The sequence below is a fragment of the Furipterus horrens genome, unplaced genomic scaffold (genome assembly GCF_987537825.1).
Source record: "Furipterus horrens unplaced genomic scaffold, mFurHor1.1.pri manual_scaffold_4, whole genome shotgun sequence".
In the NCBI taxonomy this organism is placed as follows: Eukaryota; Metazoa; Chordata; class Mammalia; order Chiroptera; family Furipteridae; genus Furipterus; species Furipterus horrens.
Window position 1 is genome coordinate 21,983,720 of NW_028327174.1, and position 14,150 is coordinate 21,997,869.

Consider the following 14,150-nt stretch of genomic DNA (forward strand, 5'->3'; position numbering starts at 1 on the left):
GCCCAGTATCCTCCTTCCCTCCAGCAATCCCACCCCTCTTAGTTCATGTCCATGGGTTATGCATATAGTTCTTTGGCTTCACCCTTTCCTATATTATTCTTAACTTCCCACTGTCTATTTTGTACCAACCAATTATGCTTCTTAATCCCTGCACCTTTTCTCCATTTCTCCCCTCCCCACTCCCAGTTGATAACCCTCCAAATAATCCCCATACCTACAATTCTGTTCCTATTCTGGTTTCCTTAGTTGGATTGTGTTTTTATTTTTTAGATTTTTTAGTTGTTGATAGTTGTTTGTTGTCATTTTAATGTTCACAATTTTGATCTTTTTCTTAAGTAAGTCCTTTTGACATTTCATATAATAAGGGCTTGGTGATTATGAACTCCTTTAGCTTTACCTGGTCTTGGAAGCACTTCATCTGCCCTTCCATTTTAATGATAGCTTTGCTGGATAGAGTAATCTTGGTTGTAGGTTCTTTTTTTTTCATCACATTGAATACTTCTTGCCAGTCTCTTCTTGCCTGCAAAGTTTCTTTTGAGAAATCAGCTGATAGTCTTATAGGCGCCCCTTTGTAGATAACTCTCTGCTTCTCTCTTGCTGCTTTTAAGATGCTCTCTTTATCCTGAACCTTTGGCATTTTAAAGATGATGTGTCTTGGTATGGTCTTCCTTGGATCTAGCTTGTTTGGGACTCTGTGCTTCCTGGACTTGTATGTTTATTTTCTTCACCAAATTTGGGAAGTATTCCTTCATTATTTTTTCACATAAGTTTTCAATTTCTTGCTCTTACTCTTTTCTCTCTGGCACCCCTATGATTGGCAGGTTTAAAGTTGTCCCAGAGGTTCCCAAACCTCTCCTCATTTTTTCCAGTTCTTGTTTCCTCATTCTGTACTGGTTGACTTTTTTTCTTCCTTATGTTCCAAAACATTGATTTGAACCCTGGTTTCCTTTCCTTCATTACTGGTTTTGTGTGGGTTTTCCTTCGTTTCATTTAGCATAGCCTTCACTTCTTCCCTTATGCGTTTGCATACTCAAGCATATCTGTCAAGCCTGTGAGCATCTTTATCACTAGTGTTTTGAACTCTACGTGTTAGGTTGGCTATCCCCTCATCTCTTAGTTCTCCCACTGGAACCTTGATCTGTTTCCTCTTTTGGGCCATACTTTTCTGTCTCCTCATCTTGACAGGTTCCTGTGTTTGCCTCTGTGTCTTAGGTAGAGCTGTCGTACTTGTTACCTTGTAAGTGGTGGAACTTAAGTATTTGTCAGTACAGGGTGACCCATTTCACCACGTTGTGGCTCTGTGCGTGGGGAAGGGGTCCAAGAGGGAACAATGCCATCTACTCAGCACTCACCTGTTTTCCAGGCACTTCTCCCACTTCCATATGGGACTGGCACCTCTCTAGCTGTTGCCCTGGCTGTCGTTCCCAGAGTGGGTGGGTCTGCAGATGTTCTAGGACCATGGGGGCCCTTTAAAGAAGTGGACTCTACTGAGAGACTGGCAGTTTCTGCCTCCACCCCAACCCCCACTGGTTTTCACAGTCAGAATCAATGAGGCTTTATTTTCTGTGGCGCTGGAACCGTGAGCTGTGCAGTCTGGGCTGGTGCTGGAAGTGTTCACCAGGTGTTCCTCCCTACTTTTTAAAACATGTGACTGCACTTTCCACCGGCCTGCCACTGTCGCAGCTGCTGCCACCACCACACCACGTCCTCCCTACCCTTGCTCCGCCCCTCCTACCTGAGTATTCTTTATATCTTTGTTTGTTGGACTTCCATGCAACTTGATTTTCTGGAACTTCTGGTTGTCTCTAGTTTTGAGGTAGTTGTATTCCTTTTTAGTTGTGGAAGGAGATGCAGAATGTCTGTCTAGGCTCCATCTTGGCCAGATTAATGAAGTTTATTCTTTTGCGTAGTGTAAGAAGGTGGTTGGTCTAGTTTCTTTTTTGTATGTATCTGTTCAATTTTCCCAATACCATTTATTAAATAGACTGTCTTTACCCCATTGTATTTTCTTGCCTCCTTCGTCAAATATTAATTGACCATAAAGTTGTGGGTTTACTTCTGGCCTCTGTTCTGTTCTACTGACCTACATGTCTGTTTTTATGCCAGTACTATGATTGCTATGGCCTTGTAGTATAGTTTGATATCAAGTAGCATGATGCTTCCAACTTTATTCTTCTTCTCAAGATTGCTGTTGCTGTCTAGGGTCTTTTCTGGTTCCATATAAATTTTTTAGAATATTTATTCTAGTTCTGTAAAATACACTGTTGGTATCTTGATAGAAATTGCATTGGATTTATAGGTTACTTTGATTAGCATTGACATTTTATTTTTTTAAATGTGTTTTATTGATTATAATGTTACATTTGTCCCGATTTCCCTTCCCTCTTCTCCCCTCCACCTGGTGGCCCCCCTCCCTCCAGTTGTCCCCCCCTTTTAGACCATGTCCATTAGTTGTGCATATAGTTCTTCTCAACCTGTCTATTCCATTCCCTCCTACCATGCTCCTTAATTCCTATATCATCTCCCTCCCTCTCCCCCTTCCCCCTCCCTGCTGACGTCCCCCCAATATGCTCCCCATACATATAGTTCTTTTTCCACTCTCGTTGCCTGTTTAGTTTGCCCTTGTTTTGATTCCCTAGCTTCTGTTGTTGTTTCTTGTGATGCAGTTTTCATTTTAGTGTTCATAGTTTTGATCCTCCTTTTTCTAAATCAGTCCCTTTAACATCTCATATAACAGTGGTTTGGATCTAATGAACTCTTTCAGTTTTATTTTGTCCTGGAAACACTTTCTCTGCCCTTCTATTCTGAATGACAATTTCGCTGGATAGAGTATTCGTGGTTGTAGGTTTTGGATTTTCATTACTTTGAATATTTCTTGCCAGTCCCTTCTTGCCTGCAGGGTCTCCCTTGAGAAGTCAGCTGATAGTCTAATTGGGACCCCTTTGTACATGACTCTTTCCTTCTCTCTTGCTGCTTTTAAGATTCTCTCTTTAACTTTTGACAGTTTGATTATAATGTGTCTTGGAGTGGTTCGCCCTGGGTCCAGTTTTTTTGGAATTCTCTGTGCTTCCTGGAACTGTAAGTCTGTTTCCTTCCCCAAGTTTGGGAAGTTCTGCTTTATTATATTTTCACTTAATTTTTCAATTTCTAGTTCATCTTCTTCGCCCTCTGGCAAACCAATGATTCTTATGTTGGGCCTTTTATAGCTGTCCCAAAGGTTTCTGATCCTCTCATCATTTTCCTTGCTTCCCGTTTTTTCTCTCTGCACTGGCTGACTGTTTGTTCCTTCTTTGTGTTCTGGTTTATTGATTTGAACTCTGGATTTTATTTCCTCACCATCTGTCTCATATGTGGTTTTGTTCCTTTCAGTATGAGTGTTTTTCGATTCTTTCTCATCTTTTTCCAGATCTTTTGTTAATTCTGTAAGCCACCTGATAACAATGGCCCTGAACTGAGCCTCTGACAGGTTTCTTATTTGTTCATCTGTCAGATTCTTCATCTGTTGCCTGGTGAGCTGCGCCACCGGGATTTCTATAGTTGTCTGCCTCATTTTGACAGATGTGTTTTGTTTTCTTGGGTTGGCTGTAGGGGGCAGTGCCTGTGTACTCGTCACAACCCAGCGACGGGCGGCGATCCGCAACCTTTTTCGCCGGCGCTTTGTCGTCACTGCCCAGCGACCAGTGGCGATCCGCAACCTATTTCGCAGCCCTGTGGCGCTTTGTGTGGGGGCGGGGGTCCAAGATGGATTCACACAGTTATTCCGCTAGGAGACCGGGATCCGTCCTCCCGCCCCCTGGGCCTCACTGTTCGAGGCGATGTGGTGGCTGCTTTCCCCAGCGTTGGGGTCGCGAGCCGCCGGGGTTTGACTGCAGCCAGGATTATCCTCCCTGCCGCTGGGATTGTTCTCCCTGTCACTGTCCCTGGTGCGACCGCAAACAGCACCACCCACTTTCGCTCTTCCTACCTGCCCAAAGAGCGCCACTGGTTTATAACTTCATACGTTGGGCTTCCGTGTAGTTTTATTTTCTGGAATTTCTAGTTATCTTTTGTTTTGAAGTAGTTGTATTCCTCTCTAGTTGTAGAGGGAGGCTGAGCATCAGTATTGACATTTTAATGTTAATTTTTCCTACGTATGAACATGATATATGCTTCAATTTACTTGTATCTTCTTTAATTTCTTCCTTTAGTGTCTTATAATTTTCAAGTATAGGTCTTTTACATCCTTGGTTAAATTTATTCCCAGGTATTTTATTTTCTTGATGCAATTGTAAGTGGGATTATTTTCTTAGTTTCTCTTTCCAATAGTTCATTATTAGTATATAAAAAATACAACCAATTTCTGGATATTTATTTTGTATCCTGCTACTTTACTGAATTCATATATCAGTTCTAGCAGTATTTTGGTGGAATCTTTAGTTCTCTATATACAGTCATATCATCTGCAAATAGTAAGCTTTATTTCCTTTCCAATATGGATCCCTTTTATTTCTTCTTGTCTGATTAGTGTGGTTAGGATTTCCAGTACTGTTGAATAAGGTTGGTGAAAGCAGACATCCATGTGCTGTTCCTGATCTTAAGGGAAACACGTTTAGATTTTTCCCATTGAGTATGATGTTGGCTGTGGGTTTGTCATATTGCTGAGTTATTATAAATAGGTGCTGGGTTTTACCAAATGCTTTTTCTGCATCTATCAATATGATCATGTTGATTGTTATCCTTCACTGTTTATGTATCAGTTTATTGATTTGCAGATACTGCACCAAGTTTACATCTCCAGAATAAATTGCACTTGATCATGGTGTATGATCTTTTTAATGTATTGCTGGATCTGGTTTGCTAATATTTTGTTGAGAATTTTTGCATCTATGTTCATCAGGAATATTGCCTATAATTTTCTTCCTTTGTAGTGTCTTTATCTGGTTTTGCAAGTAGGATAATGTTGGCCTCATAAAATGAGCTTGGGAGTCTTGCCTCCTCTTGAGTTTTTTGGAATAGTTTGATAATTACAGATGTTAGTTCTTTGAATGTTTGGCAAAATTCGCCTCTGAAGCCATCAGGTCCAGGACTTTTGTTTGTTGAGGTTTTTTTTATTCTCTCTGATGGAGTAGGTTATGAGATATTCTTCATGTGCATCACCTTTTTTCTTTTCCAAGGGAATCCCATATTGGATATTATTATTATCCTTATTATATAGGTGAGGAAATTGGCATTGAGAAACAAATTGCCCAATAGGTAGTGAGGCCTAGATGTGAGTATGGACAGCGTTCTGGTGGGGGGGCAGACATGGAATATACAAAACAAAGTCAGGGTCTACCTGGGTAGGAACCAGGTAAGAAATGAGCCAAAAGGGTAAACAAGAGCAGGAGTCAGGTGCAGGGGAGCTCAGATATAAACACAGCTCAGTCTAGGGAAGTGGTTTCCCAGTGGGAGGTAAGACAATCCACAGGCGTAGGGGAAAAAGGCTTTTGTTTTGTGTTTAAGAAATCAAGATAACATTTAGTATAACAGTACATGTATAAAACACAAATACACACTTACTGGAAATTAAATGAAAGATGTTTTATGGAGAAAAGGCGCATAATTTAAGTTTTGGAAACCCTTGGTCTGAGGAACACCACTCCCGCCAGCCAACTCTGTCCTTCCCAAGTTGAGAAGTTGTAGATTCTGGTGCATTTCTGGCTCCACATCTTGTCTTACTTTTGACATGTCATCCTCCCACCTCTCATCCAACCCAGAAGATAGAAAAAAAAAATTGTTTAGTACATGTACTAGAATGGTGTCTCTATAAAAAACACAGCAGGCCAACAAGTATAGCTTTTATTCACCTACCCAAGTTCCTTTACATGTGGCTTATCTGCAACCCACTTTGACCCCTCTCCCATTCACAAGGCCAGGACGAATCCTCTTGGCATAGAGGAAGGGGAGCCCTCACCATGGAAAAAGCAGGAATAGAACAATGGAAGTTTACTACACCATAGCACTCCCCACAGGGTGGAGGGAATTAGGAGGGTTGGGGGAGCGCCCCCATGCTACTGCCCAAGTCCTTAAATACAAAGCAAGGAGAATAAAGAGGACCATCCCTTGGAAATACAGCACCAACCTCAGCATGGAGGCAAAAGGACAGTGGGCAGGACCACTTCCTTCTGAGGGGGCGGGCTGAATGAGACCACATACCCTTAGTGGCTGTGGCACCCTCCCTACCAGGATTTGGATGCAGCCTCAGCACCAGGAGTGGGGACAAGGAAGGAGAAGGTAGGACAACACTGCACCATTCACTTCTCCCTGGAACCCCTGGCCCCAGCACAGGCATTCCTCTCCCCACTAGCCCAGTCAAGGGACTGAGAAGAAACTGTTAGAATCCAGGGTCCTTATCTATTTCTTCTTCCGTTCTTGAGAGCAGCGTGGGCAAAACCTAAAAAGAAATCAACAGAATGTGACAGAGAAGAGAAGGGAAAAAGTGATGAAAGGTAGACTGCCCTCTGCCACCCAGTGTAGGGGCAGTCCAGCTCCTACCACAACTCTTTCACTCACCATTTCCCCCGAGGCTTCGTTGTCAGCCCCACACAGGCAAAGTGGAACCACTCGATGGAACACTAGAAAAGATGGAAGCAGCAGAAGTCAGGTCAGGTTGGGGCAGAGGAAAGGAAAGAAGACCCCTCCCACCCTGACCCTAGATTCCTGAGGAGTGTTTCCTTGTCCCACCCCTTTGGAGAATTCTTAGTGGTCCCAAGGCCAAACAACTCTAATCATCTTCCTTCTATACTGAAGTCCCACTATTCAACCATCCCCCCCACCCCCCTTTCCTATTTCATGTCCCCAGAACCCGCCATCCTAAGGCAAAATGGTTCTCACATCAGGGTTGTCACAGCCAATCATTTCTCCATAGGAGACCTGGTGACAAAGGCAATAGGTGGGTTCGTTGGGATCCACAGGCATATCCAACACATCAGAGGGGTGGACACTGCCAAAGGTCACTGAGGGCATCCCATACTCAGGACTTCTGTATACCAAGAGGAAGAGAAAGTGTCATCTGCAAGAAAGGAAGCTACAACTTTAGACTCTCAGAGGTGGTCAAAGGAGATCCCGATGGTGCAGGTGATTTGGGGCTTTTCCTCTCTGTCTAGCAGATACCAAAATGGTAAGGAAAAGAAATATAGCACAGAAGACAGAGGAAGTGGCAAGGGGCTGTGCGGAGTGGGGCCATGGGAGAGAAGAGTGTATCATCTGGCAACGTGCTCCCTGATACACTCACGTGCGCACAAGTTTTAACTTCTTCTGAGCAGCCTTGGGGGCTTCCTCATCTGAGTTTTTCCCTTTTGAACGAGCACGGGCAGCTTTTTTCTCCTTTTGAGTCCGGCCTTCTAGGAAAGAGGGGGAAAGCCAAAAGGCAGGGAGAAAGACGGGTTAAGTCTTCCTTCTTCCCGCTCTTTCCAACCTGGTGCCCCTCTCTCATAGCTGAAAAGCCAGCTTCTTCTCCCCATGACTCCTCAACCCACTTCTTAAAGCCCGCCCCCCTCCTCACTCTTTTTGCCTTTGCTGGAAGAGCTGTCATAGTCACTTGACTCAATCTGTTTCTCCTTCAAATCAGCCTCAAAACGGGCCAGGTCTGTGTCCAGTCGCCGAATGTGTTTGTCCACCTGGGTGGAAAGGAAGGAGAAGGAAGAGGCATAAGGTCAGTGCCAGTAAAAGACAATTAACTAAGCAAGATTCTATGGATCTCCCAGACCCAAAACAGAGCCCAACACAGCTGAAGGAGAGGTCTAGGACCCTGAGGAACAAATGGGAAGTAGGTGGGGAGCCATGAACAGGGCCATACCATCTCATAGGTCTGCATGGCAAGCTGCACCTTGTCGTCACCAAATTCCTTGCACTTGCCATAGGCTTCCTGGATCTGTTTGAGAAGAGCCAATTTTTCCTCGGAGCTCAAGTTGCGGGCGCTACTCATATACTCAGTGGCCAACTTGTCAATTTCAGCCTTCAGGTCTACAACAGAGAGAGGCCTGGTCACAATGGCCCGAGTGGCTAGGTGATACATACTTCTTCCTCTTGTTGCTTGGACCTTTTCCATTGACCATAGTAACTTGTGAACCAAAACAGTACTGAATATTCACAGGTACTGTGCCATGTACTCAAGTGATACAAATTGACAGTATTTCTTTTAAAGTTTCCTTCAGGTGCTGAAAACATTACTATCAGTTTTCAACTTAAATTACTGAAACATAATGATCGATCCTTTGCACACTGCACTAATACAAAGTATATTTTTGTGCTATCTAAAGATGCTTCTTTGCAGGGCTTGCTCTGTTTCTTGAATGATGAATTTTGTCTCAAAAGCCACCTGGTTTCTTGTTGCAAAAATATCCCACAACAGCTCTGAGTGCTGTGAACAAGGCTGGGTCATCTGCTGCTGCTGGTTCTACATCTATAACTCATCATTTAGAATGAGATGTAATAATTCTTCGATTTATTGCCCATTCTATTTTGCTCATCATTTGCAATTTGCTTATAACTTCCATCACTTCTTACTGTTTTTTATCTTACATATTGCTCCAAACATGTTACTACTGGAAGGCTGGTAATGTCCCAAGAAACCGAGACTATAGATTCTACTGCCTAGTATTTGGTAAGGCTCATAAAATATATTGACAAAAACAGAGAGAAGCATGACTGTAACAGTGCAGAGACCGGTAACAGGAAGGACTGTGTGCACACTATGCTTATGCCCCACTTCTTCAAGGCCTTTGAAGGAAGTTGAAAAAGCATGTAGTTTGATAATTTCCAACTGGCCTTTCTGTGCATAAAGTCAAGAGTTGGAACTGTATTACCAAGCAAGCAAGCTGATTCTCAGAATTCAGCAGGCAGTTCTCAAGGACCTATGTCCAGGATTTTAGATGATGATCTCCTTTTCATGAGTAAACTTAACCCAGAGTAACTTAAATCACAGTTTTACGTATTGTAGTACCAGCTTGTTATAGTCTTGAGCATGGTTTCATGAGGATGGAAGATAAGACCTACATATTCTTCAGTTGGTATGGGGGATAGCTCCAACAGACAAGTCTGACTTTGAAGAGACCAACCTGACCATTGCAGTGTAGCCCCAGGCTCCAAGTGAATGCCTCAATGCAGCCAAACTTGTTCAACTTCCAAGGAAGGCCACAGATGGTATCTAGTGCTTCTGTAAGGTTGAAGAATACAGTGTAGAGATCTTGATGTTAATTGCTGCTTTTCCTTCCTTTTATTTTATTTTTTTATCCAAGAACTTCTCATACAGCAAAGTTCCTGTCTACCAATGTGAGTTGCAGTCTAAAGCCATGCTGAATTTTGTGACAGTAACATAAATAATCCAGTGGAGTAGAAAGATTCTAGCCTTCCTATAAATATATTGAACATAGGGAATATATATGATTCTAGGGCTGACTTTAGTCTGTTGACTTCTTCTTGAGGAAGATATAAAGAACATAGCATCTCTGAAGTCTTGAGGTATTGCTGCAATACTCCATTTGTTATGGAAAGGCTGGTAGCGAAATGCAAATCATCATTACTTTCCTTTTAAGAAATGCAAGAGAGTAAAAAAAGAGAAAGAAGCCAAAGTTCTCCAGATCTGACCAGATGATATGGTAACACCAAACAGAAAAAGAAATGATCACATACACTCAATATACACATGGATTCCTTATTCTGTACATACCCTCTGTTCTTTGGTCCAGGTCCCTCATGAGCTGAAAGTTTCTCTGCAGTTCAAAGGGGAGGTTTTCAATACCTAGGGAGAAGAAGAGAAACTGAGACACTGGACTTCACAGGCCTTATAGCTGCTTTTAAAGTACAGGTCCAACATAGGACTCAAGATTTCCCTCCTTTGAACCGTTGGATATATCTGGGACAGCATTCCTTTCTTTCCTCGGAAGTGGTTGTGTCTGCCTCTCTTCACAACTAACTAACCTCTTTTATCTTGGCACAGTTTTCCCGACCTTTCTCCCTTCAGTAACTTTACAAATTAGCCCTTCCCTTTCCTTTATATTCAATCTGTGCCTCCAAGCTCCTTGCTCTCAACTTACAAATACCTTCCTGCTGTCCTCCACCACTCATCACATACAAACTTCCAATCTGCTCTCTGTATAGTAGCCAGAATGTTTTTCTATAAAATGCAGATCTAGCCCTGATCAAATGGCTTAGTTGATTGGAGCACTGTCCAGTACGCCAGAAAGGTTGTGCGTTTGATTCTCAGTCAGGGTACATAACTAGGTTGCAGGTTCGATCCCTGGTCAGGGTGCATACAGGAGGCAACCGATCAATGTTTCTCTCTCACATTAATGTTTCTCTCTTTTCTTTCCCTTCTTCTCTAAAATCAATAAACCTATCCTCAGGTGAGGATTTTGAAATAAATAAAATAAAAAATGCAAACCTGATCAAGTCACTCTCCAGTTTATCACTCCAGTAACTTCCTATAACACAATTTCTAGTCCTGTTATGCACTTTCTAGCCCTTGCTTACCTCACATTCAGCCTTAATTCATATCAGTCCCCCTTTGTGCTCTGTCTGCTTTGATCATACTGGCCTTCTCTGAGCACCTGGAACCTCCCAGCAATCTTCCTGCTACTTAGCTTTCCACAAGCTGCTCTCTGTGACTGGAATGCACCACTTGGTCTTCCTCATCTCACCTCCACCATACCTCTTGGCCTACTAAATTCCTGTTTACTCTTCAAAGTTCAGCTCAACCCTGACTTTCCAAGACTCCAATAAGTGTCCTGGAGTTTGCTGTCATGTTATTCTATCTCTACCCTTCTTTGCACTTATCCAACTATAATTAAGTAATTAATTGTGTAATTAGTATTTTTGGTATGTCTCCACAGCCTTCCAGAAGGGCTGGGTGTGCCTGTCTTCTCCTCTTGTATTTCTCTAGCGTTTAGAAGTGTGATCTGCATATGAAGGTCTTCAATAAATATTTGAACAAATGCATGAATACTTAATGTCTCTTCCATAAAAAAACCTCTTTGCATGACTATACTTCAAATTTTAAAATGCCTCCACTGCTTTAACCTATAACCTCAGATCTGCTACCACCAGTTCACTGAGATTACTTTAATTCACCAATGACTTATCAAAGTAAATGCTGTTTTCAGTCCTATCCTAAAATATATGTCTGTAGCAGTTGGAAACATCTTCTGTCCTTCAAGTAACTTTCTTCCTCTTTGGATTCCTAATCTCATCATATACATACTGGCAGTTCCCACATTGATGTTTCCATAGTCTGTCACTTAAATGTTAATATTTTCCTGAGATTCCTCTTTAACCCTCTCATTTTCTCACTTCTTTTCTCTGAATGATCTTGGTCTCATTCATTCTCATAGATACAATTACCATATCTATCCTTATGTATAAATTGAATTAAATATCTTTGTTACTCCTGAATTTCCTATCTTGTTGATGACATACTGTCTAACTTACTTCCCAATCAGGGAATCAAGAAGTCACCTTAGCTCCTTCTTTCTCTCTCAACCACTTAGTCAGTCAGTCAGTCCTATCATATTTATCTCCTAAATATTTGTTTCACTCCCTGAGATAAGGTCCTCATCTCTAAGTTGGACTGTTATCACAAATTGATCTCCCTATTACAAAGGTTATCATGCTCCAATTTATCACATATTAGTCATTCCTTTATAAAAATCATTCTATTTTTTTAAATCTCTTGGTTCCTCACTGAAGTGTAAGCTTCTTAACTTTGCTTTAAGAGACCTTACACTGCCCTGGCTGGTGTGGCTCAGTGCACTGAGCATCAGCCTGCAAACTGACAGGTCACCGGTTTGATTCTCAGTCAGGGCACATTCCTGGGTTTCAGGCTAGGTCCCCAGTTGGGGGTGTGCAGGAGGCAACTGATGACTGTTTCTCTCCCTTTCCTTCTCCTTCCCTTAAACTCTAAAAATAAATTTAAATATTTTTAAAGAGAAAAGTCAGATATCGCTAATAAAATTTAAAGAAAGACCTTGCACTACCTAGCCCCAGCCTCTTTCTCCAGTCTCATTCCCTTTCTTCCACCTTAGAGTCCTATCTATCAAACACTCTGACCTCACTTTTCCCTGACCTTGCCACAAACCCATCATACTTTGCTGATGCTTCCCCTAACCTGCAATTCCCTCTTTCCACACTGGCAAACATTCAATCTTCAAGATTCTGTTCAAACATCACATTCTCTGTAAAGCTTTACCAACATTCCAGCATTAGCTTCTCTGTGTCCAGTGTTACCAATTGTCTTTTTTATGTATTTCTAGTATTTCACTTATCACACTGTTTTATATTTATTAGCAGAACTTGTTTCCTACTAGAGTGAGCACTTGAAGGCAAGGGTTGTGTCTTATTCATTTTTTTATATCCTCAGTACCTGCCATTATATCTGACCCATAGCAGACCCTCAATAAATTAAAGAGTGAATGAATGAATGAATGACTCCCAACACTAAAACAAATGCAAGCGCATAGGGTGACAGGCTTTGTGAAGGGGTGGGTTATGTAAACGGCATAAACATAGCACCGTATTTCCATTTGAAGGGAACTGGATCATTACTCCAAGAAGAGAAGCATTCCATTTCATCATCTGACAGTGGTCATTCATACACCCCCATCCTTATGAGAAGCCTCTTCTGAGAAAGAATAAGCAGAGAAGCCGCGAGATCTTTGTCACTGCTCTAAATGGCAATGAGTGATATACTAAAACAACCAATTCGGAATGATTTTGAGAAAAAAAAATATATACCGTGAAGATGAAGATCCTAAAGATGGGGGCAGCAAATATCTTCCCGGCCATGCCCATCAGCGGTTCAAGCAACATCCCTAAGCACCACCGCGCAGCCCCTCCCTCACCTACACCCAAAAGCGAGTCTTCATCCTGCTGCCCCGCCCCCTCCTTCTTCACACCCTCCAATATTATCTTTCCCCGAGCGCCTTCAAAATCGTAACCTTCTAACCACCGGGACTTCTGGGCCATTGATGTCCGCAGCCCCGACCCCCCACCGCCACCACGCTGTGACCCCTGACCCCCTCCTCCAGCCTGCTCTTACTGTCCAGATAATGTTCCAAATACATCCCCGCAGCCATCTTGAAGCAAAACAAAGCAACTTCCGATCCGCCCCGGAACTGGCTGAAACGCGACAGGCGCTGAAGCTATTATTCCCGGATTAGGGCTTTTCCGCCCTTAAAATAAGAACTTCCGCCCTTAGTAAATTATTCTCCGAGACACATCCTCAGATGCTGTTGACCCTTGTCCTTTAGCGTAAGTGTCCAGGACCGCCCGTAAAGGCGCCTTGAGCCCGCTTCCGCCCTTACTGAGCCCCCATACGCGACCCACCGCGGCAGTCATGACGTCAGTGGAGATCGCCATTTTGCTTTCTGTATCAAACTTTTTTTTTCCCTCCAAAACAGGGTTGTGCGGTAATGAGGTAAAAATCCCCCACAAAACCATCTCTTGGATTGTGTTCTATAAATATCCATTTTCAGCAACTGGGGAATCCTTCTTTTGCAGAATATAAATCTGGTGTCTAGAGTTGATCCCGGCTGAAGTAAGACTTTCTCAAAGGTGGCTAGTTTCTTAAGGAAGCTGGGGAGGCAAACTTGTGAGATTTAAACCACTGGCATTTCTGTTCATTCACACGACCACCAATTCCCCAGGATTGTTTCTTAACATAGAAAAAGTAGATTATCATCTTTGCTTATAAATAAAGATAAACCTATAATCTTCACAAGAAGGCTAATTCTAACACACATTTTGTCAGCATTCTTGTCATTTTCATTCAAATACATAAAATGACATAGTACTTCCTGCCTTCCCCTCATGTTTTTGTCTCCCTTTTTGGTTAGAGTTTATAGATAACGTAAAATAGCACCATGATCCTGAAAGCACTGGGGCATGGCGTTGTCACAACTGGGCCAGTTAGATACTAGCTCTCACCCTACTCAGCTATAGTACAAAGAAAACTATGCTTTTAATTAGGATAGAAAGCAATTAAGTGCATGACAGACTGCCACCATGCCAGTTAAACAACGCAAAGCTCATAACCTAATAGAGGTGTAAGACAGTGTTTTGGAGTTCATTGTCACTCCTAACACACATTATTCATACTTACATTACATGGTACAGGTTTTCAGTCATATAATTTATAA

General features: G+C 42.4%; 1 protein-coding gene across 6 annotated transcripts; it reads right to left on the reverse strand.

The window, feature by feature from the left end:
- Nucleotides 1-5,803: 5,803 nt before the first annotated feature.
- Nucleotides 5,804-13,128, reverse strand: ING4 (inhibitor of growth family member 4). 6 transcript variants are annotated; one of them, XM_090272741.1, is made up of 8 exons: nt 13,052-13,128; nt 9,689-9,760; nt 7,817-7,983; nt 7,532-7,637; nt 7,253-7,358; nt 6,853-7,000; nt 6,532-6,593; nt 5,804-6,412 (listed from the first exon to the last, which is right to left on the reverse strand). In XM_090272741.1, exons 1-8 carry the CDS (start codon nt 13,086-13,088, stop codon nt 6,373-6,375), a joined length of 738 nt encoding a protein of 245 aa, XP_090128867.1. In that variant the 5' UTR covers nt 13,089-13,128; the 3' UTR covers nt 5,804-6,372. The 6 variants fall into 6 exon arrangements, with proteins under 6 accessions (XP_090128867.1, XP_090128866.1, XP_090128865.1 ...); XM_090272740.1 differs by having other exon boundaries at nt 7,253-7,361; XM_090272739.1 differs by having other exon boundaries at nt 7,523-7,637.
- Nucleotides 13,129-14,150: the final 1,022 nt, after the last annotated feature.